Below are 26,121 nucleotides of genomic sequence, written 5' to 3'. Positions count from 1 at the left end.
TCACCATTTAAATAATACTCTGCCTTTCTGTTTTTCCTACCGAAGTGGATAACTTCACATTTATCCACATTATACTGCATCTGCCATGTATTTGTCCACTCACTCAACTTATCTAAATCGCCTTGAAGCCTCTTTGCATCCTCCTCACAACTCACAATCCCACCTAGTTTTGTGTCGTCAGCAAACTTGGAAATATTACATTTGGTTCCCTCATCCAAATCATTGATATATATTGTAATAGCTGGGGCCCAAGCACTGATCCTTGCGGTACACCACTAGTCACCGCCTGCCACCCTGAAAAAGACACATTTATTCCTACTCTCTGTTTCCTGTCTGTTAACCAATTTTCAATCCATGCCAGTATATTACCCCCAATCACATGTGTTTTAATTTTGCACACTAACCTCTTATGTGGGACTTTATCAAAGGCCTTCTGAAAATCCAAATACACCACATCCAGTGGTTCTCCCTTATCTATTCTACCAATTACATCCTCAAAAAACTCCAGTAGGTTTGTCAAACATGATTTCCCTTTCATAAATCCATGTTGACTTTGTCTAATCCCGTTGATGTTTTCTAAGTGTCCTGTTATCACATCCTTTATAATAGACGCTATCATTTTCCCTACTACTGATGTTAGGCTAACCGGTCTGTAGTTCCCTGTTTTCCCTCACCCTCCTTTTTTAAATAGTGGTGTTACATTTGCCACCCTCCAATCTGCAGGAACTGTTCCATAATCTATAGAATTTTGGAGGATGACAACCAATGCATCCACTATTTCCATGGCTACCTCTTTTAGTACTCTGGGATGTGGATTATCAGGCCCTGGGAATTTATCGGCTTTCAGTCCCATTAATTTCTCCAGCACTATTTTTTTACTAATACTATTTTCGTTTAATTCCTCCTTCTCACTAGACCCTTGGTTCCCTAGCATTTCTGGGAAGTTATTTGTGTTCTCTTCCATGAAGACAGAACCAAAGTATTTGTTTAATTGCGCTGCCATTTACTTGTTCCCCATTATAAATTCTCCCATTTCTGACTGTAAGGGACCTACATTTGTCTTCACTAATCTTTTTCTTTTTACATACTTGTAGAAGCTTTTACTATCCACTTTTATGTTCCTTACAAGTTTACTCTCATACTCTATTTCCCCCTCTTAATCAATCTCTTGGTCCTTTTTTGCTGAACTCTGAATTGCTCCCAATCCTCAGGCTTGCTAATTTTTCTGACAACTTTATATGACTCCTCTTTGGATCTAATACTATCCTTAATTTCTTTTGTTAGCCATGGTTGGACCACTTTTCCTTTTGTGTTTTTGTGCCAGAAAGGAATGTATAACTGTTGCAATTCATGCATCCGTTTCTTAAATGTTAGCCATTGCCTATCCACTGGCGTGCCTTTTAATGAAGCTCCCCAATCTATCATATCCAACTTACTCCTCATACCTTCATAGTTTCCTTTGTTTAGATTTAGGACCCTAGTTTCAGATTGGACTTCTTCACTTTCCATCTTAATGAAGAATTCTATCATGTTATGGTCACTCTTCCCTAAAGTACCCCACATAACAAGATTATTAATTAACCCCTTCTCATTGCACAATACCCAATATAGGAAAAATCAACATATGGTAACAAACACAAAATAAATGTTCAGCCTAAAAGATATACACAATGACACACACACCATATGGCACAGAAAAAATCAGGCATAAAACTGCACTGTATGCAACACAGAAGACCTAACACAAACACAATGGCAGTGCAATCACTGACAGTGATAATGCACAAGATTTTTTTCTGTTGTTCTCTTGATGTGGGTGACACTGATGCTGCATTAATTGCCCATCCTTAGTTGCCCTGTGTAGATTGTGGTGGGCCTTCCTGAATTGAGCCTTGTAGATGGTGGGTAGGAGTTAGGGGTCAGGATGTAAGCTTTTTATCACAGAGAATCCAACCTCTACCCTTCCCTTACAGCCAAAGTCTTGAATAGTTAGACCAGTTTAGCGTCTGGTTAATGGTGGCTTCCAAGATGTTGATAGTGGTGGACTTGGTGGTGCCATTGAAAGTCAAGGGGAGATGACTGAGTTTTCTCTTGTTTGATAGAGTAAATTATGTGGCACAAGTGTTACCTGCCACTTGCCAGCCTAAGCCTGGATTTGTCGAGGTCCTGCTGTATGCTAGCAAGGGTTTTTTGATTATCATAGAAATTGCAAATGGAGCTGAACGCTATGGAATCATCAGCAAACAGACCCACCCCTGGCCTTAGAACACAGGGAAGGTCATTGATGAAGCAGTTGGAAATAGTTGAGCTGCAGATACTTCCCTGAGTAACTCTACCGTGATGTACAGAACAATAAGCATAACGAGTAACACACACATCAAAAAATTCAGTCCATACGTAACAGCATACGAAAGTACAGAATGAGAAACAAATGATACATCAAACATTTCATCAATGTAATAGTGATTCTGCACCATTCATTTAATTTCCCAGGGAAATAGAAATGTAAAAAGGAGCATACCCACATCATAAAAACACACACAAAACAGAATGTGCATTGAATTCATAAAGCAAGACATACATGAATACACAAAGCACAAGACGTACAGCTAGGCAGCAACAGCTCCTCATAAAGAAACTACTTATGCATATAAAGTAACACGTCCTTGCCAAGTGTTAAATATAGTAAATCCATCTTATATTTCAGATGACATTCAGAAACTAAAATTACTTTTCTTTAGTGGGTTATCACATCATCTGAACCCCCTTGATACTGCCTTTTAATTCACTCCCGGATATTTATTAATCCTGTTTTGTGTGACACTGATATCGATATACCTACAACAGTAACAGTAACGACCTCTGAAGTATGGAGTCTGCGTGATTGACACTGAGATCCCTGCAGCAGAAATAAACGTTGCCGGGCACAAGAGCTTTTGAGAAACTGTCCCTTAGCTCAGTTCGAGAGCAAACATTAATAATCTCTGTCAGAACGCATAAGGTCTGTGTGTGTCTGAATGTAGATGTCTGTGTGTGTGTATATCTCTCTGTGTGTGTGTGTGTCTGTCTGTGGTGTGTGTGTGTGTCCGTATGTAGGTGCTGTGTGTCTGTGTGTGTATGTCTCTATGTGTGTGTGCTGTATGTATGTGTGTGTGTCTGTGTGTGGGTCTGCGTGTGCGTATCTGTGTGTGCCTATGTCTGTGTCGGTCTGTGTGTGTGTGTCTGGGTGTTTCTGTCTGTCTCTGTCTGTGTTGTCTAACTCCTGACTTCCATCATACTTACCTACCTTCCTGCTTTTAAAAAAAAATCTTGGCCGCAAAAATATCATGGCTTGGCACAGGTGCACGTAACGCTAATGTAGTAGTTCTGTGAATGGGCAGCATTGCGGTTCTCTAAATGTGAGTACATCTCTGTGTCAGTGTGGCTCATGACACAGCCTCCTGGCAGCTGTCACAGGCTGTAGGACTCTGTACGGCGCTTGAAGGAGGAGTGCGGGGTGGGGGAGCTGAATTCGAGGCTGCGCAGCGTTGCTGCCGGCGGAGGGGGGGGGGGGGGGGTGGAGAGAGCGAGTGAGAGCTCCTCCTTCCAGTGGCGTTGTCTTTTCTTTCTCTCGCTTGTCTCCTTTCAGCACCACCGGCCTCCAATAATAATAACAATAATAACAATGTAGATGCAACACATGCCTAATCGATACTGAAGCTCTCTGATCGGCGGCTCCGGGGAGGTGCTGGTTAAACCTGAGCCTGGAGAAGCAGAGAGGTGGGTGTGGGGGGTGGAAAGAGGCGGGGAGAAGGCGGAGGGGCGGCGGACAGATGCCTGGCCGCTGTCCGCGGTGCTGAATGATCAGCTCAGTCCATGTCTCCACCTCCCGCGGCAGCACACCAGGAAAGCGACCTCCCTCCGCGACATGTCTGATCGAGGAGATGGGCAAGGGCGACGACAACGATCGCATCGTGATAAACGTGGGAGGGACTAGGCACGAAACGTACCGGAGCACCCTGACGACCCTGCCCGGCACTCGGCTGGCATGGCTCACCGAGCCCGGCGCCTTCGCCAATTTCGACTACGACCCCAAGGCGGACGAGTTCTTCTTCGACCGCCACCCGGGGGTCTTCGCCCACATCCTCAACTACTACCGCACCGGCAAGCTGCACTGCCCGGCCGACGTGTGCGGGCCCCTGTACGAGGAAGAGATCGCCTTCTGGGGCATCGATGAGACGGACGTGGAGCCTTGCTGCTGGATGACCTACCGGCAGCACCGCGACGCCGAGGAGGCTCTGGACAGCTTCGAGTCCCCCGATCTCAACAGCGGCGACGGCGACGGCGGGGGCGGAGGAGACGGGGTCGGGGACTCGGAAGACGAGCTGGACACCAAGCGCCTCGCCCTGGGAGATTGCTCCCCCGAAGCTGGGACGAAAGCCGGCTGGTGGAGGAAATGGCAACGCCGCATCTGGGCTCTCTTTGAAGACCCCTATTCCTCTAAATATGCACGGGTAAGGGAAAACAATTACATTTCAAAATCATTTACCAATAATCTCCACATAGCACTGCAACATTCAAACCCCATCTACATCTAAAGGAGGAACCTGTTGGTCAAAGGAATTGAGGGGCAATTCTAGAAATACATCTAAATAAAATGAATGTAAAGGGCATGCCCCCATTGAATTAATATCCAGAGCAGCAGGATTACAAAACAGTCATTTGGGGAGGTAGGGAGGGGGAGGAACTTAATGCTGCAAACTAGACTGGGGTACCCAGGGATGCATAATCATTGCATAAGAATTCGAGGAAAGCTGAATTAAGGGCCAGTATTTCCCGCTTTGCCACAGTGAGATGTGAAGACTGCAGATTGGAACAGGTTTACCAAACCCGCGTGTGATTGTAGCAAAACCGCGGGGAAAATAAATAAATTCAACGTCTTTCAGCAGGTATTGGGGATGGAGGTGTCAGATATTCGTGCGGTTCAAGTGAGCGCAGAAGCCCCTCTTCGCAGTACCAGGTGTCCTTTGCCGAGGGGCTGTTATGACATTAGTTTGCCAGTGAACATGTTTTTAGATACAAATATTGGTAATCGGCACTGTTAATTAACATTGGCAGGATTCTTGGAAGGTTTTCAGGGAACTGGATATATAATGTAACGCGGGACTCGCATCATTTCGGAGAACTGGTCCCTTTGATCCAAGCTGCTGAGATAACACACAGCAGGAGTGCGTTTCAAATTGGGGCTCATTGATATTCCACAGACGTGCACCCTGGGTGCAGACTGCAGAGGAATCCGAGAGTCGCCACTTTAACCTCATGTCCCAGTTTTAAATATAAAATATTTTTTAAAAGGAGCTGTGAGTCATAATACAGAAGGGAGTCAGTGATTCTCGGTCCTGTGCCTCCATTGGTCTTCGGTTAAAAACAAGCTCAGGCTGGAAATAACAAGATTAACACAAACAACGTTTACTGTAAAGACCTAACACTAATACAATCACAGCACCTGTAAGTGCAAATGTACATTTCAGTAATCCTGCAAAGTATGACATTTCATATAAAATTGTTCATATTTAATTATCCATTCTACGAAGCTCCTGCGAGCAGCTGAGATGTGTCTTGAGCGTTAAAGCTTTTCTTCTGTTGCTGGCTAGATGTTGTGATGCATTATTATCGCTGACCTCACAAAAATCGATTTGTAGATTATTTAAAGACTGTTAGCTGGCTGGTGGCGTTGTACATAATACGGTGTTTCCTCCTTCTCTCAAACGTCTCACCCCCCAACGAATGAAATCACCCTTTTCAGATTTGCAAAGCATCAGATTCCTGGTGGGGAGGTGTGCTCCTTTTGGGGCAAAATTGGTAGCGATGTTCAATGAAATCGGAATGTTGTGCTGGTTTCCGAACGAATTGGGAATGTATGGTTATAGGAACATGGGAGGGAGAAGGGAGGACTCGGGAATATTTTGCAATCCAACAAGTAGCTGTACACAACAGCAACAACTTATATATTTATATAGCGCCTTTAACTTAATACACGCACTATTGTGTATATATGTGAGATAGCTGAAGCCATTCTCAGTACGTTTACATGCTACTTGGGCTGTATACATTCCAGAGTCCCCCCTTCTCCCTCCCATGTATAGAGGTTCATTCCTGCGCCAATCCCGACGTGTTTTGGAGGAGGAATCACCAGAGTCAGTGGAATGTCTATCCAAGATGCCCAATGTGATTTCTTCCGCCGTTATTTCAAAGGGACAATTCTTCTTAATGCAGTAAAAAAACAAAGCATGTTTCTGCGTGTTATTTTACTGTACTGGTTCCCAGAATCTGAGATAGGGAGAGAAAGAGGCACTCAGGCGGGAAGGTCGAGGGTTTCAGGAAGCGGTGGGTGTTTCCTCGATGCTCCAGCAGGTGGTACCTGGCACCACGTCCCATTTTCCTGAAATCTCCGCAGTGGGGAAGTGAAAAGGCTGTTTACTGTCAACAAAGCAGCACACGAGCCGCAGAAATACTGAAATACAGATAGACAGACAAACCGTCACGGAGCACAGATTCTTTTATTTGAAGCTGGGAAATTAACCCTTTGGTTTGATGCAATGCTCGGACAGAGGTATAAGCATATTGACCTTGAATCTGGTGGATGCAAATGAAATAATATCCATTCTTGCAAATTGCACAACTCAAGAGCGGGATCGGCCCCACAGATTGCCCACTAATGCTTCTTTAGAGCTGTTGTACGGAACTGGTGTGGATTCTTCGACCCTGAGACAAGATAGAGACAAATGACCTTCATAAATGTGCTGCCCCCAACTAACAGCAACCAGAGAGAGTAATAGTGACATTACCAATGAAATTACTTGGGTCTGCTTAACGTAACATCGCCGATATTACTATTTGTAAACTGAAATATAGAATATAGCAGATAGAGAGAATAAATGCCCCTTCAGTGCGAGGAACAAACGCTTTGAGGGAACTGCTTGATGTCAAAGACCAAACGAAAATAAGCATGGTACTGTCCGGAATCAATGTTTATAATTAATTCCATATTCAGAAAGTGAGTAAGAGCGTCTAAATCGGATTGCTTTGCTGTTTATCATTGTGTTTCATGGTGTTTTCATTCTTGAATGAATTTATAATCGACTGGGGACCAATACAGGGCAAGTTAGCGAACTGCACATTAATAACCGAGCCAGCCTAGCTCAATACCGAGCCAGGGACAAGATTCGGCAGAGGTGGGGAGTAGTGTGTGTGTGTGTGTGGGGGGGGGGGGGGTTCTTTTGAAGGAGGATTAAGCTATGGGAGAGGGCTATTGAAAACAACTTCTGGGCAGAACAGGTGTGCGTTTTTCATTTGACCTTCCTCAGTGATGCTAATCAATAATATTTATGATACTCTCTAGTCTGCCAATTCTTTCTTCATCATGATCAAGAATGACACTATCTTCATGAAAAACAAATGTTGGGCCAAATCTTTATTTAAGTGGGGTGGGGAGCTTGCTACATTAGTTCTAATGTCATGCACGTGATGTGACATTTCAAGGCATTTACGCCACTGCACCAAACACTTCCATGCCAATGCTGCCTCTTTAATACAATACTGTTGGTGAAATTGGAAAATGCAGTGGGTTAGACACTGTCCTTTCACCCCTGGGACCTTGGCTCAAATCTAAGCAGACTGGTGGGATAAAAGTCACCTCTGTCTACTTCGGCCCTACATCAACATGAAATTAGGATCGCCAATCCAGATCCTGCTGGGCATGGGACCCAAAGCACTTGACTGCCAGAAAGTTGATACTAAAGCATGAAATTACTGAACATTACAGCTCAGAAACAATACATTTGGACATCAAGCCTGCCCTAGATGTGTTTCTCCACACGAGACACCACATTGAAACCTCATTCTCCTGTTCACTTCCCAAATCCTTTAACATCACCCTTTCCAGGCAACTATTGAATTCCTTTAAAAAACATGCGCTCTGATTGTAACAATGGCTTGAGGTAAAGAATATCTCATTTTTACTATTCCTGTGGAAAGTCATTTTTTTCTAACTTCTGCTTTAATTCCTTTTGTGATTATCTTAAAATTTGTGCCTTCTTCTTACCATCTTCCTTAACCCATTGGAAATAATCTATCCTTATTTACCTTGCCATAACCCTTATTATTTTGACGCCCTCTATCAAGTCACCTCTTAACTTTCTCAGATCTGATGAAAACATAGCAACTCCACAAACTTCTCTTCATAACTATAACTCCATCCTGGTAACATCCTAGTAAATCTACATTGCAAATTTTCCATTGCTCTTCTATCTTTCCTACAATGAGGTGCCCAGAAATACACATGGTACTCCAGCAGCATAATTAAGGTCTTGTATAAGTTCAAACTTACATCCTTGCAGTTTGTATTCTATGGCACCAGATACAAAGCTAAAGCTTCTGTTTGCCTTTTCTTGTGGCCTTATCTCCTTGCACTGCTCCCTTAATAGCCTGCATAGCTGCACATCAAGGTTCCTTTGCTGCTCTGCTTCATTTAAAATCATACCATTTAAGATGTATTTCCTTTCATTATTATTTCCAAAATATATGACTTCACATTTTTCTATATTGAACTGCATTTGCCACCTGTCTGCCATTCTGAAAGTCTATAACAATCCTCATCACAATTTGGCATAATTCCCAATTTAGTGTCATCAACGCATTTTGATAATTCCCCCTCAATTCCTAAGTCCAGGTCATTTATATATACACGAGTCAGTCTTTCATTGTATTTCACACAGGGAATCAAGACCAAGTGTAGTCTTCAGGTGAAGTAAGGTTTAGAGGGCAAAGAATAATTGGACCAGGGCATGCAGGTGTAACTCAGTCACCATTTTAAAGTCATACATTCTATTTTTATTATTATTTAATATTTTGATTTTACATTATTATTTATAGTTAAATAGCAAAATGCACAGTAATTTGAGTTGAATTTGTTGGTGCAAAGGGATTTTTCTGCAGTATAGGTTGAGGAGCTGGGAGATGCAAAACTGAGGCAGTATAGTACCATCACTGGCAGGAGAGTGTAATTACAGTGTAACAAGTTTATATAGGTAGCTTCCATAATAAATAGGAATTTATAATGGAAAAAAATTGACAGAAAAGACATAATGAAGATTTTAAATATATTATATGGACAGCAAATAAGGGCAGTCCCAACATAGACCCTTGTCGAAGACTACTCACATTTTTCAATTCTGAGAAACTTCCTTATTCCCTCTGGTTTTTGCCCTTTAACTATCTATCTATGTGGCAACGTTCCTCTTAATTCTGCATGCAATTATCTTTGCCAAATGTGATTCCTCACCAAATGCTTTTTGAACATCCACACTGAATCACAGCCATTGAATTTCCTTTAACAAATCTCACTGTTACTTCATCAAAGAATTCTATTAGTTTCGTCAATCATGACTTTTCTTTTAGAAATGTAGTGTCTGGCCCTTAGTAATTTCATCCCATATTACAGACTGAAGTGATACTAACTCACCTATCATTTACTGGCTTATCCCTGTCTCTATTTTTGAAGAGAGGTGTCATGTTTGCCACCCTCCAGCCTCCTGGCACAGTTTTTCGTTTCAAAGTATTTTGAAACATTATAGTTCTTTTCCTGTTCCTTGCTGGAACTTCATCTCCGGTTCCCACTTAAATAGGTACTATTCCAACTTCTTCATTTTCTCATCCCCTTCAGTCTCCATAGGGACTGATAATACATTTGTAGCAAACCTTTCAGCTTTCTTTCCATTTTTCTGCACTGATCATGGTTTTGATATTTTTCCTTACATTCCTTCAGGATCCTCAGATGTAAACCATCTGGCTCTGATGGTTTGTCTGCCTTAAGTTTGAGTAACCTCTTTGTTACCATATCTTGAATAATAACTAACTGTTCTACACCCCTCCGGTGGCTTTACAATCCCAATATCCACTTCCTCTGTGGAAACTGAGGCAAAGTATTGCCTCCTTTTTTTAATCAGCCCTACCCTTGTTATGACTATTCTCTTACTACTAATGTGACTTTAATGTCTCTTTTTGAAGATTTCCTATGTTCTTTATATTTGTCCTTGATGTTAAAATAAATATTATCTGCCCCATGTGCTAAATCCTTCTTTCCCCTGGTTTTAAATTTGAGCTAATTTCACTATTCTTCTGTGAACCCCAGTCTTTAAGATACTTGCTTTTTCCCTGATTGAAATATACTTGATTTGGACCCTTTCCACCCCCGGTTTAAATATTTTCCACTGCTACGATTCTATTTCTACGATACTGGAAAAAGTCTCTTTTCTCTTGGTATAATTATATTTTTTCCAGTCAATTATTCATGTTTTGACTTTTCTCTTTGCTTTCCTATTTTTGTACTGGACTTAATTATTCTGTGGTCACTGCTTCCCAAATATTCTACTCACCTTTAGGTCACCTACTCGCTCTGCTTCACAATCATTCTTGTCTAGGGAAGCCACAGGTGGCTGATGTGGGAAGTGGAAAATGTTGCACTGGTACAGGAGGAATGCTCTTTTCAGACTTTGCCTGACGCATGTTGTTGGGCCAATGTAGAGGAAGCTTTACTCTGCACCTAACTGTTCTGTACCTGACCTGGAAATACTTGATGCTGACACTGTGACACTTGATGCTGAAATTGTCCCATTTCCCATCCCTCACTTTGATAAATAAAAAACCCACCAAAAAGTCAAAAAATAAAATATAAACTTAGATCTTACTCCAAATTATAAATGTGTTGAAACGGTTCAATTTCCTGTCCAAACTGGAAGAGTCACTCGTAAAATTTATTCTTCCAATACCATATGAATTAGGAACAATTATTTAGAAACACAGTACACAAAACGCAGTCTGCTATGGTAATGAATTACATGGATCAGGAAGGCAATAAGTTGCATCCCTGATCTATGCTGATGGGAGAACAATCAGAGTGCTACAGTTGGCCTCAGACCCCTTGTCAGGGTTCCTGCTCCTGATCACTATCCAGTGACTCCTGCTGGAAAGTGCACACGTAGGCTTTGGGTGAGGATAGGGTTCGCCTGGGCCGTAATACCTCTACCCACCCCCGTATCCTGTTGAATATCTTGCCAACACTCACTGTCCAGGTTCATATGCAAATGGTTACTTGTGGGTGAGGTGCTGGACTCAGTAGCTAGGGTTTTTTGCTTGTGTGCTCACCAGACCATGATTTTCCATCCATTCATATTAACAGACAGGAAAATGGTGTGCTGGAGAATGGGGAAAGCAGAAAACCCCAGTTAGTTTCTTCAAGAGAGTAAAAAATCCAGAGAAAAACATGTAATGGCACAAAATGAGTGTCAAGTCATAGCATGTTTATATATTTTTTTCAGATTTCCCATGTGGTGGTTGTAGATTATGTTAGGGGTATTGGCTGTCAGCCATCTGGTTACATCCTGTTTCTGAAGCCTGTTAAAATTAGATCGATTGCTTAGTAATAAGATTGCAGAGTGGTCAGGTGCAGATATAGTATTTTCAGATATTATTGCCAGAGGGGAGGAGGGTGGGGGTTGGGGGGTGGAGATGTGTAGTAGTTCTGGGATGTAAGTAACTTAATGAATTATTTATGTAATGCAAATTGCAAGCTTCAGAGAGCCTGTTCCCCATATGTTCAAGCTTGTTATGTGGGGGTGTTTGTGTGTGAGCACAGAGTGTGTGTGAGAGGAAAGATTACACTATGCCATCTAGGGCATATTCTCCACTAGCTTCATTTTAATGAGTTCTCTTTTACATATTTTGTGCATGCTTGTACTGGGGAATGGGACTTCCCAAATCAGGCACCCAGTGTCAGCATCACTCCTGGGTCAGGTATAGTTCAATTAGATGGGAGAGATTTTTCAAATCCTTTGCAGCCAGCAATTTTCTGATCCCTGCTTGAAGCAGGCCAGCCCCCTCCCCAATGTGAGCACTTGCAACATCTGCCCTAGAGTAAAGGCCCCTCTTCTTTGGCCCGTGAAATGCTGCCAGGTCAGGTAAAACATAGGAAAATGTTAAGCAAAATCCCCGCTACCTGCCCCTTCAAACAGTTCCAGTTTAGGTACAGCATGGATTAAATGGAGATTAAAGCTTCCTCTAACCTGTTCCATCAAGCACTCCCAGGTCAGGTACATTTTTTTTTATTCGTTCATGGGATGTGGGTGTCGCTGGCAAGGCCAGCATTTATTGCCCATCCCAAATTGTCCTTGAGAAGGTGGTGGTGAGCTGCCTTCTTGAACCGCTGCAGTCTGTGTGGTGAAGGTGCTCCCATCGTGCTGTTAGGAAAGGAGTTCCAGGATTTTGACCCAGTGACAATGAAGGAATGGCAATATATTTCCAATCAGGATGGTGTGTGACTTGGAGGGGAACTTGCAGGTGGTGGTGTTCCCATGCGCCTGCTGCCCTTGTCTTTCTAGGTGGTAGAGATCGCAGGTTTGGGAGGAACATAAGAATATACAGGAACAGAAAGTCCCGTCACATGGTGCATCAAAGTTGGTCCCAAAGTCCGGGAAAAGTAATGACTCTACCTCTTGTACCCCTCAGTTCCTGTCCTCACTAAATATCCAACCTGGGCTTGATCTGAACCTAGTGTCAAAGGTGAAAGGCTGAGAGTCTGGCCCATTGCGCCACCTAATCCATTCTCCAGTGATTTCAATTATTAATCAAGTCGTTACTTTTTTTCATCCATAACACTCCCTTCCCTTCCTCCCCAAAACAAAAAAAGCTAAGCAATCTCATTGTCATGTTAATTTTTAACCATGCATTTCAGCAGCTGCCAGTTTCTGAAAATACTCTTGCTTGTGGGATCTTGGGATTTTGTCTTAAATTTTGCCAGGAGACTGGATGGTGCAATGTGGTTAGACAATGACCTTTCAATTCTGGGACCTGAGTTTTAATCTGGTTTAGACTGGGGATGAGAGTTTCATTTGTCCGCTGGCTGCGAAAGTCCTATGTGGAATGGACCCAGTTCTTTTAATTTAACATTAACTGGCAATCTCAGAGATACCACACAATGTCTGATGTAGCAAATAGAAAAATATTCAGGGAACAGAACAAAAGTCAGTGGTGAATGAAAAAGATCTGGGTGTCACATACAAACATATGAATTAGGAGCAGGTGTAGGTCACAGTGCGTCACTCTCTAAAGGTTCATGACCAATGCCATGAAGCTCTATCTAAAGCAAACAGGATATTTGGTTGCATTCACAGGACAATTCACGACAAAACAAAACATACCATTTTGTCTTCGTGCAAGACTTTGGTTAGGCCTCAGTTCGAATACAGTGTCCAGGTTTGGTCCCCTCACAAGGTGGGGGATATTGAGGCTTTGGAAAAGGGACAGACGAGGGCCATAAGATTAACTCCCAGTTTAAAATACCTTAGCTACCCAGATAGACTTAAAGAGCTGGGTCTCTATACCTTAGAGATGCATAGGCACAAGGGTGATTTGATCAAGGTTTATAAAATAATGAGGGGACTAGAGTAAGTTCAGGTGGACAAACTATTTCAATTGGATAGGTTAGGGAGGACCAGAGGTTGCGCTTACAGGTTATGGAAAGACAGAACTAGGTTAGTTGTTATGCGGTTCTTCTTTTCCCAGAGAATAGTGGAGCACTGGAACAGGTTGCTGGCTCATGTGGTGAACACTGATTTGCTGTATTCCTTCAAGAGTGAGCTGGATCTGTTTCTGATTGGGGCTGAGATCAATACATACAAGGGGTAGGTAACCTATAAAATAAATCAGGGTCAATGTGGTCTCCTGGACTAGCTCTGATTGCCTAAAGGGTCAGGAAAGGAATTTTTCAGATATTTTCTTCCCAAATTGGCCTGGGTTTATATCTGGTTTTCGCCTCTCCCAGGAGATTACATGGCTCCAGGTGAGTATGGAGTGTCTGTATTGTGATGTATAAGGCATCATGATTGTATGGGACAGGCTAGATTGACCATTTAGTCTTTTCCTGTCTGACATTGCCATATGCAAAGTGATGGGAGTTGTCATCGACAGTGCTATTAAGCAGTACTTACTCATCAATAAACTGCTCACTAATGCTCAGTTCGGGTTCCACTAGGACCACTCGGCTCCAGACTTCATTACAGCCTTGGTCCAAACATGGACAAAAGAACTGAATTCTAGAGGTGAGGTGAGAATGACTGCCCTTGACATCAAGGCAGCATTTGACTGAGTGCGGCATCAAGGAGCCCTAGTAAAATTGAAGTCAATGGGAATCGGGGGGAAAACTCTCCACTGGCTGGAATCATACCTAGCACAAAGGAAGATGGTTGTGGTTGTTGGAGGCCAATCTCTCAGCCCCAGGACATCACTGCAGGAGCTCCTCAGGGCAGTGTCCTAGGCCCAACCATCTTCAGCTGCTTCATCAATGACCTTCCCTCCAACATAAGGTCAGAAGTGGGAATGTTCGCTGATGATTGCACAGTGTTCAGTTCCATTTGCAACTTCGCAGATAATGAGGCAGTCCATGCCCGCATGCAAGAAGACCTGGACGACATTAAGGCTTGGGCTGATAAGTGGCAAGTAACATTCGTGTCACACAAGTTCCAGGAAATGACCATCTCTAACAAGAGAGAGAGACTAGCCACCTCCCCTTGACATTCAATGGGATTACCATCGCAAATCCCCCACCATCAACATCCTGGGGGTCACCATTGACCAGAAGCTTAACTGGACCAGCCACATAAATAGTGTGGCTACAAGAGCAGGTCAGAGGCTGGGTATTCTGCGGTGATTGACTCACTTCCTAACTTCACAAAGCCTTTCCACCATCTACAAGGCACAAGTCAGGAGTGTGATGGAATACTTTCCACTTGCCTGGATGAGTGCAGCTCCAACAACAAGAAGCGCGACACCATCCAGGACAAAGCAGCCCGCTTGATTGGCACCCCATCCACCGCCTTCAACATTCACTCCATCCACCACTGGCGCATCGTGGCTGCAGTGCGTAACATCTACAAGATGCACTGCAGCAACTCGCCAAGTCTTCTTTGACAGCACCTCCCAAACTCGCGACCTCTACCACCTAGAAGGACAAGGGCAGCAGGTGCATGGGAACACCACCACCTGCAAGTTCCCCTCCAAGTCACACACCATCCTGACTTGGAAATATATCGCCGTTCCTTCATCGCCGCTGGGTCAAAATCCTGGAACTCCCTCCCTAACAACACTATGGGGTACCTTCAGCTCACAGACTGCAGCGGTTCAAGAAGTTGGCTCAGAACCACCTTCTCAAGGGCAATTAAGGATGGGCAATAAATGTTGGCTTTGCCAGCCATGCCCACATCGCATGAATGCATAAAAAAGTCTGTTCATATGTATCACAACAGTGCAGGAGGGGGTGAGGAAGATTGTTCGGCAGTGTAGAGGGAGGTTTAATCTGTTTCTAACTATACTGTACCGGAGCTGGGAGCGTTAATGGACAGTGGCTTTCTGAAATGGAAGTGTTCCACTCCCCCAGTACTATCATCCCTTAGCTAGATCTATAAAATCCACACAAAATGAATAAGAAAATAATTCTTACCTTTTTTTCTGTGTATTCTTTATTCAACTCCTACTGTATAGGGCTCCATAAATCAAAACTCTCCAGACCTCAGCAAGAATTGGGCATAATTCAGGAGCACAAGTGCATTAATGTACAGGAAACTTTTTTTTTATCCGGCACCGACGGGACCGACGTGGTGCCGGTTCATCAAAAAACCCAGATAACCGAGAGCTATAGTAAAAGATACGGAGAGCTGAGAGCTCCGTATAAAGCAACAAACCCTGTTGCTTAGCAACAGGTGCAGAACAATGGCCACAAGTTCCAAGCGTCTCTGTAGCTTAGCAACAGCTGCAGCCACACCCAATTGCACAGTAACAGATCGAGGAAGGCAAGTAATATGAAGTAAAACTTACCTGAACCTACTCCTGAATTTTGCCGGTTAACCGAGATTTCCGGTTATTTAGGTGCCGGTAAATCGAAAGTTTCCTGTAGATGACGGATCGTAGCTCCACTTATATTTGAGTCCCCCTTGAGGATTTTCCTATTCTAAACAACTACGATGTGTCAACTGAGTACTTTGTTGTGCTTGGGAAAGATTTTGGGATGACAGCACATAATAAAGGCAAGGACCTGTCAACACAGTATTAAACCCTTTTAGAAAGTCACTGAGATTTCAATCAAAAATCAACACCATTGACTTTTATTCAGCAAAAGTTGATACAGGATTGCTGGTGGCCTCTATAACCAATTATTATCATCCGCCCTTCTGCCACAGTGCACTACAAAGTTGCTTCTGTGCGTCAGTGACACGTGAGGATTAGATTATGAGGACAAGTTGCATAAAATATTTTTGTATTCCTTTGACTATAGAAGATTAAGGGGGGATCTAATTGAGGTGATTATGATGATTAAAGGGTTTGATAGAGTAGATAGAGAGAAACTACTTCCTCTGGTGGGGGAGTCCAGAGTAAGGGGGCATTGCCTTAAAATTAGAGCTAGACCGTTCAGGGGTGATGTCAGGACACACTTCTTCACACAAAGGGCAGGGAAAATCTGGAACTCTCTCTTAAAAATTGTAGACCTGTTGTACTAGGTCAATTGAAAATTTCAAAATTGAGATTGATAGATTTTGGTCAGGCAAAGATATTAAGGGTTACGGAACCAAGGCGGATAAATGGAGTTAAGATACAGACCAGCCATGAATGGCAGAACAGGATTGAGGGGCTGAATGACCTACTCGGGTTCCTAAGTTGCTATCAAATGGGAGCACGGCCGATCAATTTTGTGTCACAATTTTCTGCTCTTTCCCATCATTTCTTCGTTCCCTTATCAGGGTTCTTGCAAAGGGATTGGTGCACTGCCTGCCAGTTGAAATCCTCCCCATTGCTAGCAGAAAGCCTCAGAGACACTGAATGTCACACCCTGGGCCTGTGTTACAAGTCCAAGCCGAGGATCCCTCCTCCATTCCAGGGCAGTGTGCGAGAATTCTCCTCCAGTTGGTAGAGCAGGAACTTATCTGGAACAAGACTTCCCCAACAAGATCAGTCCAAGTGATTGGCTGCCACAACACAGGCCAGCCAGCACACCATTATGAAACACCAGAAATCAAGATAAAAAGGTTGACAATAAGCCTCATATCTGCATGGTAATTTAAAGACAGCAGAGTAGCACTAAGGGGCTCAATCTGAAGCAGTGACAACACATTGTAACATCTCAAAAACTAACAGTAATGCATTGACACAGACATTAAATACACTGAAAAAATATGGAAAACTCTCACAATGATAACTTGCACAGTGATGGTAGACAGACACACACACAGATAGTACTACACACGTCATGCGCTGATTGTAATATACCAACAAAATGCATACATTGACAGTAATAAATTGACACCACACACAATGACAATAATATACTGACACCTCAAACAATAACAGATACTGACACCTACCAAAATGACAGTAAAACAGGCACACCAAACACTAACAGTAATAAATTGACTCATCAAGCACTGACAGTAATAGACTGACACTCACACACTGACAGTACTATATTGACCCCTCGCACACTGACAGTAATTTATTGACTCCTCACACTGACAGTAATATAGAGACACATCACACTAATTGTAATATATCGACACCTCACTCACTGACAGTAATATATTGACACCTCACTCACTGACAGTAATATATTGACACCTCACATACTGACAGTAATATATCGACACCTCACTCACTGACAGTAATATATTGATACCTCACACACTGACAGTAATATATTGACACCTCACACTGATTGTAATTTATTGACTCTCACACACTGACAGTAATATATTGACTCTCACACACTGACAGTAATATATTGACTCACACATTGACAGTAATAATTTGACACCTCACACACTGACAGTAATATATTGACTCTCACACACTGACAGTAATATATTGACACCTCACACACTGACAGTAATATATTGACACCTCACACACTGACAATAATATATTGACTCTCACACACTGACAGTAATATATTGACTCTCACACACTGACAGTAATATATTGACCCCTCACACACTGACAGTAATATATTGACACCTCACACACTGACAGTAATATATTGACACCTCACACACTGACGGTAATATATTGACACCTCACACACTGACAGTAATATATTGACACCTCACACACTGACAGTAATATATTGACACCTCACACACTGACAATAATATATTGAAACCTCACACACTGACAGTAATATATTGACACCTCACACACTGACAGTAATATATTGACCCCTCACACACTGACAGTAATATATTGACTCTCACACACTGACAGTAATATATTGACTCCTCACACACCGACAGTAATATATTGACTCTCACACATTGACAGTAATATATTGACTCTCACACACTGACAGTAATATATTGACCCCTCACACACTGACAGTAATATATTGACTCCTCACACACCGACAGTAATATATTGACTCTCACACACTGACAGTAATATATTGACTCTCACACTGACAGTAATATATTGACCCCTCACACACTGACAGTAATATATTGACTCTCACACACTGACAGTAATATATTGACTCTCACACACTGACAGTAATATATTGACCCCTCACACACTGACAGTAACATATTGACTCTCACACATTGACAGTAATATATTGACACCTCACACACTGACAGTAATATATATTGACCCCTCACACACTGACAGTAATATATTGACACCTCACACACTGACAGTAATATATATTGACCCCTCACACACTGACAGTAATATATTGACACCTCACACACTGACAGTAATATATTGACACCTCACACACTGACAGTAATATATTGACACCTCACACACTGACAGTAATATATTGACACCTCACACACTGACAGTAATATATTGACTCTCACACACTGACAGTAATATATTGACTCTCACTCACTGACAGTAATATATTGACACCTCACACACTGACAGTAATATATTAACTCTCGCACACTGACAGTAATATATTGACTCTCACTCACTGACAGTAATATATTGACACCTCACACACTGACAGTAATATATTGACTCTCACACACTGACAGTAATATATTGACTCTCACTCACTGACAGTAATATATTGACACCTCACACACTGACAGTAGTATATTGACTCTCACACACTGACAGAAATATATTGACACCTCACACACTGACAGTAATATTTTGACATCTCACACACTGACAGTAATATTTTGACTCTCACACACTGACAGTAATATATTGACTCTCACTCACTGACAGTAATATATTGACTCTCACACACTGACAGTAATATATTGACACCTCACACACTGACAGTAATATTTTGACATCTCACACACTGACAGTAATATATTGACACAACACACAATGACAATAATATACAGACACCTCAAACAATAACAGATATTGACACCTACAAAATGACAGTAAAACAGACACACCAAACACTAACAGTAATAAATTCACTCATCAAGTACTGACAGTAATAGACTGACTCTCACACACTGACAGTAATTTATTGACAACCTCACATTGACAGTAATATATCGACACCGCACACACTGACTAATATTTTGACATCTCACTTACTGACAGTAAAATTTTGACATCTCACTTACCGACAGTAATATATTGACTCTCATACACTGACAGTAATATATTGACACCTCACACACTGACAGTAATATATTGACACCACACACAATGACAATAATATACAGACATTCTCAAACAATAACAGATATTGACACCTACCAAGATGACAGTAAAACAGACACACCAAACACTAACAGTAATATAGCAAAATACTGCAGATGTTGGAAATCCGAAATAACAACAGTAAATGCTGGAAAACCTCAGCAGGTCAGGCAACATCCTTGGAGAGAAATTTGAGTTGACGTTTCGGGTCGAACCCTTTTTCAAAACTGGAACGAAAAGAAAATAGATCGAAGGCAGGGCTGCGATCGGACAAAAGAATTAAAAGAAACAAAAGAAGTAAAAGAGACAATAAAAGGTATGCAAAGCTAGACGAGATGGTAATAGGCTGAGATTAGGTGTGAAGTGTACTGGCAGGGCAAGAGATAGCTGCCAGGTGTGAGAGAGAAACAGAAGGAAAGGGGGGGGGGGGAAGGAGTGGAAAAATTACAAGAAAAAATGTAATAGGGGCCGAGGTTATGATCTGAAATTGTTGAACTCGATATTGATTCCGGAAGGCTGCAGAGTGCCTAATCGGAAGATGTAATATTTTGACACCTTAAACACTAATAGTAATATATTGACATCTCACACTGACAGTAATATATCGACACCTCACACACTGACAATAATATATTGACACCTCACACATTGACAGTAATATATTGACTCCTCACACACTGACAGTAATATATTGACTCCTCACACACTGACAGTAATATATTGACTCCTCACACACTGACAGTAATATATTGACACCTCACACACTGACAGTAATATATTGACACCTCACACACTGACAGTAATATATTGACTCCTCACAAACTGACAGTAATATATTGACTCCTCACACACTGACAGTAATATATTGACACCTCACACACTGACAGTAATATATTGACTCCTCACAAACTGACAGTAATATATTGACTCCTCACACACTGACAGTAATATATTGACACCTCACACACTGACAGTAATATATTGACACCTCACACACTGACAGTAATATATTGGCACCTCACACACTGACAGGAATATATTGACACCTCACTCACTGACAGTAATATATTGACACCTCACACACTGACAGTAATATATTGACACCTCACACACTGACAGTAATATATTGACACCACACACAATGACAATAATATACAGACACCTCAAACAATAACAGATATTGACACCTACCAAAATGACAGTAAAACAGACACACCAAACACTAACAGTAATAAATTGACACAGCAAGCACCGACAGCAATCGACTGATTCTCACACACTGACAGTAATATATTGACAACCTCACACTGACAGTAATATATCGACACCTCACACACTGACAGTAATATATTGACACCTCACACATTGACAGTAATATATTGACACCTCACACACTGACAATAATATATTGACACCTCACTCACTGACAGGAATATATTTACATCTCACACACTGACTGTAATATATTGACTCCTCACACACTGACTGTAATATATTGACTCTTACTCATTGACAGTAATATATTGACTTCTCCCATACTAAGAGTGATATGTTGACACCTCACTCACTGACATTAATATATTGACTCCTCACATACTGACAAGAATATAGTGATACCTCACTCACTGACAGTAATATATTGACTCACACACTGAGAGTAATATGTTGATACTCACTCACTGACAGTAAAATATTGACTTCTCACATACTGAGAGTAATATATTGACACCTCACACACTGACAGTAATATATTGACTCTTACACACTGACTGAAATATATTGACTCACATGCTGACTAATATATTGACCCTCACACACTGAATGTAATATATTGACTCTCACGCTGACAGTAATATATTGACACCTCACACACTGACAGTAATGGCCCAGAACTTGGTGTCGGGGGCTTGCCGCGCGTGCAAGCCCCCGATCTGCACTCACCCTGCGCGCTGACATCTGAAGCCCGGACCTGCTTGCATTTCCTGTCACAGGCCCGGTTCAGATGTCAGCGCGCAGTGCTTACCTGATCCAGCGGCGTAGTTAGTGCGATGTGCCGGCTGGGATCAGGTGAGCACTGTACAACCAATCAGGGGAGGGGAAGGTTCATTCATGAGTTTGAGAGTAAGAACTGTCAAACTCATGAAAACTATGGGGGTCACTATTTAAACTTTAAATAAAAATTTAATAAACATTCCAATCATTAAATTAAGTATAAATAAGTTTAAAAAAATAATTTAAACAATAATGTTTTTTTGAAAAAATAATTTTTTAATAAAAAGGGTTTAAAACTAAACTTACCTTATTGTAGATTCTTTAAAATAATAAAACTGTGGAAAAAAAATTCTAAATTGCACTAAAACACCACTTACCTGTAAAAATAAATACTTACGTGTGCTTTTTACAAGCGTAAAGACCGGAGGCCTTTACACATGCGCAAATCCCCCAAAACAGAGGAAATCCAAGACGCACGCGCTGCCCCCTACAGCGCACGCACTAGCCTCTTCACCTCTTCGGTTAGAGGAGAGGAAATGCCGGTTTTCAGCGTATGCGCTGTGCATGCTGAAAACCGGCATTTCCTCCGGCCAGACGCGTGAGTACCCCTTCCGTACTCACGCGTTTGGGGAGGAATTACTGCCCCATTATATTGACTGTGGGGTACCGCAGGGATCGGTGCTGGGTCCCTTGCTGTTTGTGGTCTACATTAATGATTTGGATGTGAATGTTAAAGGTATGATCAGTAAGTTCGCAGATGACACGAAAATTCGTGGGGTGGTAAATAGCAAGGAGGGAAGCCTCAGGCTACAGGACGATATAGATGGGTTGGTCAGATGGGCGGAACAGTGGCAAATGGAATTTAACCCTGAGAAGTGTGAGGTGATGCATTTTGGACGGACTAACAAGGCAAGGGAATACACAATGAATGGTAAGACCCTAGGAAAGACAGAGGATCAGAGGGACCTTGGTGTGCATGTACATAGATCCCTGAAGGCAGCAGAACAGGTGGATAAGGTGGTTAAAAAGGCATATGGGATACTTGCCTTCACTAGCCGAGGCGTAGAATATAAGAGCAGGGAGGTTGTGATGGAGCTGCACAAAACGCTGGTAAGGCCACAGCTGGAGTACTGTGTGCAGTTCTGGTCGCCACACTACAGGAAGGATGTGATTGCTTTGGAGAGGGTGCAGAGGAGATTTACCAGGATGTTACCTGGGCTGGAGCGCTTCAGCTATGAAGAAAGACTGGACAGGCTGGGGTTGTTTTCCTTGGAGCAGAGAAGGCTGAGGGGGGACCTGATTGAGGTGTACAAAATTATGAGTGGCATAGATAGGGTAGATAGAAAGGAACTTTTCCCCTTAGTAGAGGGGTCAATAACAAGGGGGCATAGATTCAAGGTAAGGGGCAGGAGGTTTAGAGGGGATTTGAGGAAAAACTTTTTCACCCAGAGGCTGGTTGGAATCTGGAACTCACTGCCTGAAAGGGTGGTAGAGGCAGGAACCCTCACAACATTCAAGAAGCATTTGGATGAGCACTTGAAATGCCATAGCATACAAGGCTACGGACCAAATGCTGGAAAATGGGATTAAATTAGACAGGGCTTGATGGCCGGCGCGGACGCGATGGGCCAAAGGGCCTCTTTCTGTGCTGTGTAACTCTATGACTCTGTGGGGGAGAAATTCGGTTGGTAGCACCAGCGATTAGCGCCTAAAAAGCCCAAGATTTAGGGCGTTACCCAATTTTCGGGCGGGCGCAGGGAACCCAGCGCTTCCTGCCATATTGAGTAGCCTTTTAGCACTGGCGCTAACTCTTTGCGCCCGCTTGCGGGCGCAGGCAGATCATGACATCATTTCAGCGTGCAACGCCTTTTTGGCGCCCCTGACCGGAAATTCAGTGGCGCCCGCCTCCGCTCCGCCTGGCGCTAATAGTGACAGTTGGATGGAACGTTCCCAGGTCCTTCTCGGACTCAGGGGGCGCTCTTTAAAGGGGACAGCACTAGTATAAAAGCGGCAGCCATTTGGGGTGGCCATCCTGCTCGCTGCTGGAGAGAGTTGCAGACCTTCAGTTGGAGAGCATTCTTCTCATTGAGCCAGCGGAGCCTTGGGACCTTCAGCCCTGTCCAGAACAGTTTGATCGTGAGAGATTAGTGCGTCTTACTCGTCTGACATAATAATGGGAGCTGCTTTGGAGGGGAATGTCCTCCTGGCTGAACAACTGGCAAGGGCACAAAGACGGAGGGAGAGAGGGCCGGGATTGGCCAGAAGGAGGAGGGGCAATGGACGTCGCCAAATCCGACCATATGCTGCCAGGGTTTTCAGGCAGCAGGTGTCATACCTTACCATGTCGGAGGAGCAGTGTCTGCGAAGGCTCAGATTCGGTAAGGATGTTGTGACTGAGCTGTGCCACCTGCTTGCTGAGGATCTGCAGCCGCGGCTACGGTGCAGGACCTCTCTGTCGGTGGCCGTCAAAGTCACTGTTGCCCTCAACTTTTTCGCCAGCGACTCGTTTCAGGCAGCAACTGGGGATACTGCAAATATTTCACAATTTGCGGTGCATTGCTGCATCCGGCAAGTGACAGCTGCCCTCTATAGAAGGAGGCGCGAATTAATCACCTTCCCTGTGACCCTGGAGAAGCAGGGGGAGCGCGCACAGGGCTTCGCAGCTATTGCGGACTTCCCCATGGTGCAGGGGGCCATTGATTGCACACACATGGCTTTGCGGGCGCCATTACAGAATCCCGAGGAGTTCCACAACCGCAAGGGGTTCCACTCCCTCAATGTGCAGCTGGTCTGTGACCACCGGCAGATGATCATGGCGGTTAACGCACAATTCCCTGGCAGCAGCCACGACGCGTTCATCCTGCGGCAGACCTCAGTGGCTGACCTTTTTGAGGCCCCAGCTCACCCACGAGGCTGGCTTCTTGGCGACAAGGGCTATCCTCTCTGCCCATGGCTCATGACCCCGCTCCGTTTGCCCAGCACCCCGGCAGAAGAGCATTACAACAACAGCCATCAGGCGACCAGGAACATTGTGGAGCACACAATTGGTGTGCTGAAGCAGCGTTTCTGTTGTCTCGACCATTCGGGGGGCGCCCTACAGTACTCGCCGGAGCATGTGGCGCGCATCGTCGTTGTCTGCTGCATGCTTCACAACCTGGCCATTCGACGCACCCAGCCAATGCCAGCTGACCCTCAAGGTCCAGCAGAGCAGGCGGACGAGGAGGAGGAGGAGGAGCATGCGGACGAGGAGGAGCAGGAGGAGGAGGAGGAGGAGGAAGATGGGAGGGCTCCAGAAACTGGAAGGGCCGTTCGTCAGAGGCTCATAAGGACTCGGTTCTAGGCCCCTCTGACGGAATGCTGGGTGTGATTGGAACAGCGCCCTTCGGTTCGCAGTAAGCCTATGAAGGCCACCATGATTGTAAATAGTCTAGAGCTCCATTGTAAATAAAACATTTTCTTTATTTTCAAAAAAGTGCTTCCTTCCAGCATGACAACGTAATGGCAACAGAAAGCATAACTAACAAACTAACAGATAACTGTCTGGCAAACCGGCGAGACTAACCAAAACATAACAAACAAACACAGCAGGTGTAGACGGCCTTGAATTCGAAAAAAGAGACGTCTTAGCACCTCCCTTTACTGTTGACCCCTTGATGGAGACCGACTTCTCTTACGAGGTCGGCCCTTTCCCTCCCTGCAGCTCCTCCGTAATTGGACCCCACTGGCTGCATCAAGGCTGGGGGACGCCTGCTGAGTGTCTGGAAGCGCTGAAGCCCCTGAGGGACGGCCTGGACGACCTCTGGGCTTGGAGGGCCCGGAAGTTGGCTGCTCCAACTGGGCATGGCTGGAAGCAGTCTGCCCTGCAGGTGGTGGCAGCTGCACTGCTGACGTTCCAGCGGTGGCATCAGGAATGCTCACATGCCGAGAGAGGACACCTGCACCGTGGTCGGCCGACACACTGGCACTCTGACGGGGCTGCACCGGATCATCCGCCACAATCAACTGCTCCACAGATTCATGGCCTGCTGTGGTGCTGCAAGGGCCCGGGGTGATCCTGCCTGATGCAGCTAGGGTGGCAGCAGTGAGTGTTCGCGTGGCCTCAATTTGCGTGTGGACGAGGCCAACAAGTGACTGCGTGGCAGCAGTGAGGACCTGCATGGCAGGTGCCAGTGCTTCAGAGAAGCCCTGGACAGTCCTTTCCACTGCCTCGGACAAGCCCTGGACAGACCTTTCCATTGCTGCCCCGAAGCCCTGGACAGATCTTTCCATTGCTGCCCCGAAGCCCTGGACAGTCCTTTCCATTGCTGCCCCAAAGTCCAGCACACTCTTTGCCAGTGTGTCGATCGACTCAGGTATCCCCCCCACTGCAGCCATAAGCTC

General features: G+C 43.9%; 1 protein-coding gene across 2 annotated transcripts in view; it reads left to right on the top strand.

Annotated features, from left to right (window-relative positions):
* Positions 1-3,570: 3,570 nt before the first annotated feature.
* LOC147106674 (voltage-gated potassium channel KCNC1-like) overlaps positions 3,571-26,121 on the top strand; it is a 394,337-nt gene continuing 371,786 nt past the window's right edge. For both annotated transcript variants that reach the window (XM_086007702.1, XM_086007701.1), the window contains exon 1: positions 3,571-4,493. In XM_086007702.1, the coding sequence (XP_085863828.1) occupies positions 3,840-4,493 (654 nt within the window). In that variant the 5' untranslated portion in view covers positions 3,571-3,839. The remainder of the gene's footprint in view (positions 4,494-26,121) is intronic.

Source organism: Somniosus microcephalus, chromosome 15 (assembly GCF_052327205.1).
Source record: "Somniosus microcephalus isolate GS21.2 chromosome 15, FLI_Smic_1.0, whole genome shotgun sequence".
Classification (NCBI taxonomy): Eukaryota; Metazoa; Chordata; class Chondrichthyes; order Squaliformes; family Somniosidae; genus Somniosus; species Somniosus microcephalus.
This window is presented reverse-complemented; position numbering and strand designations above follow the sequence as displayed.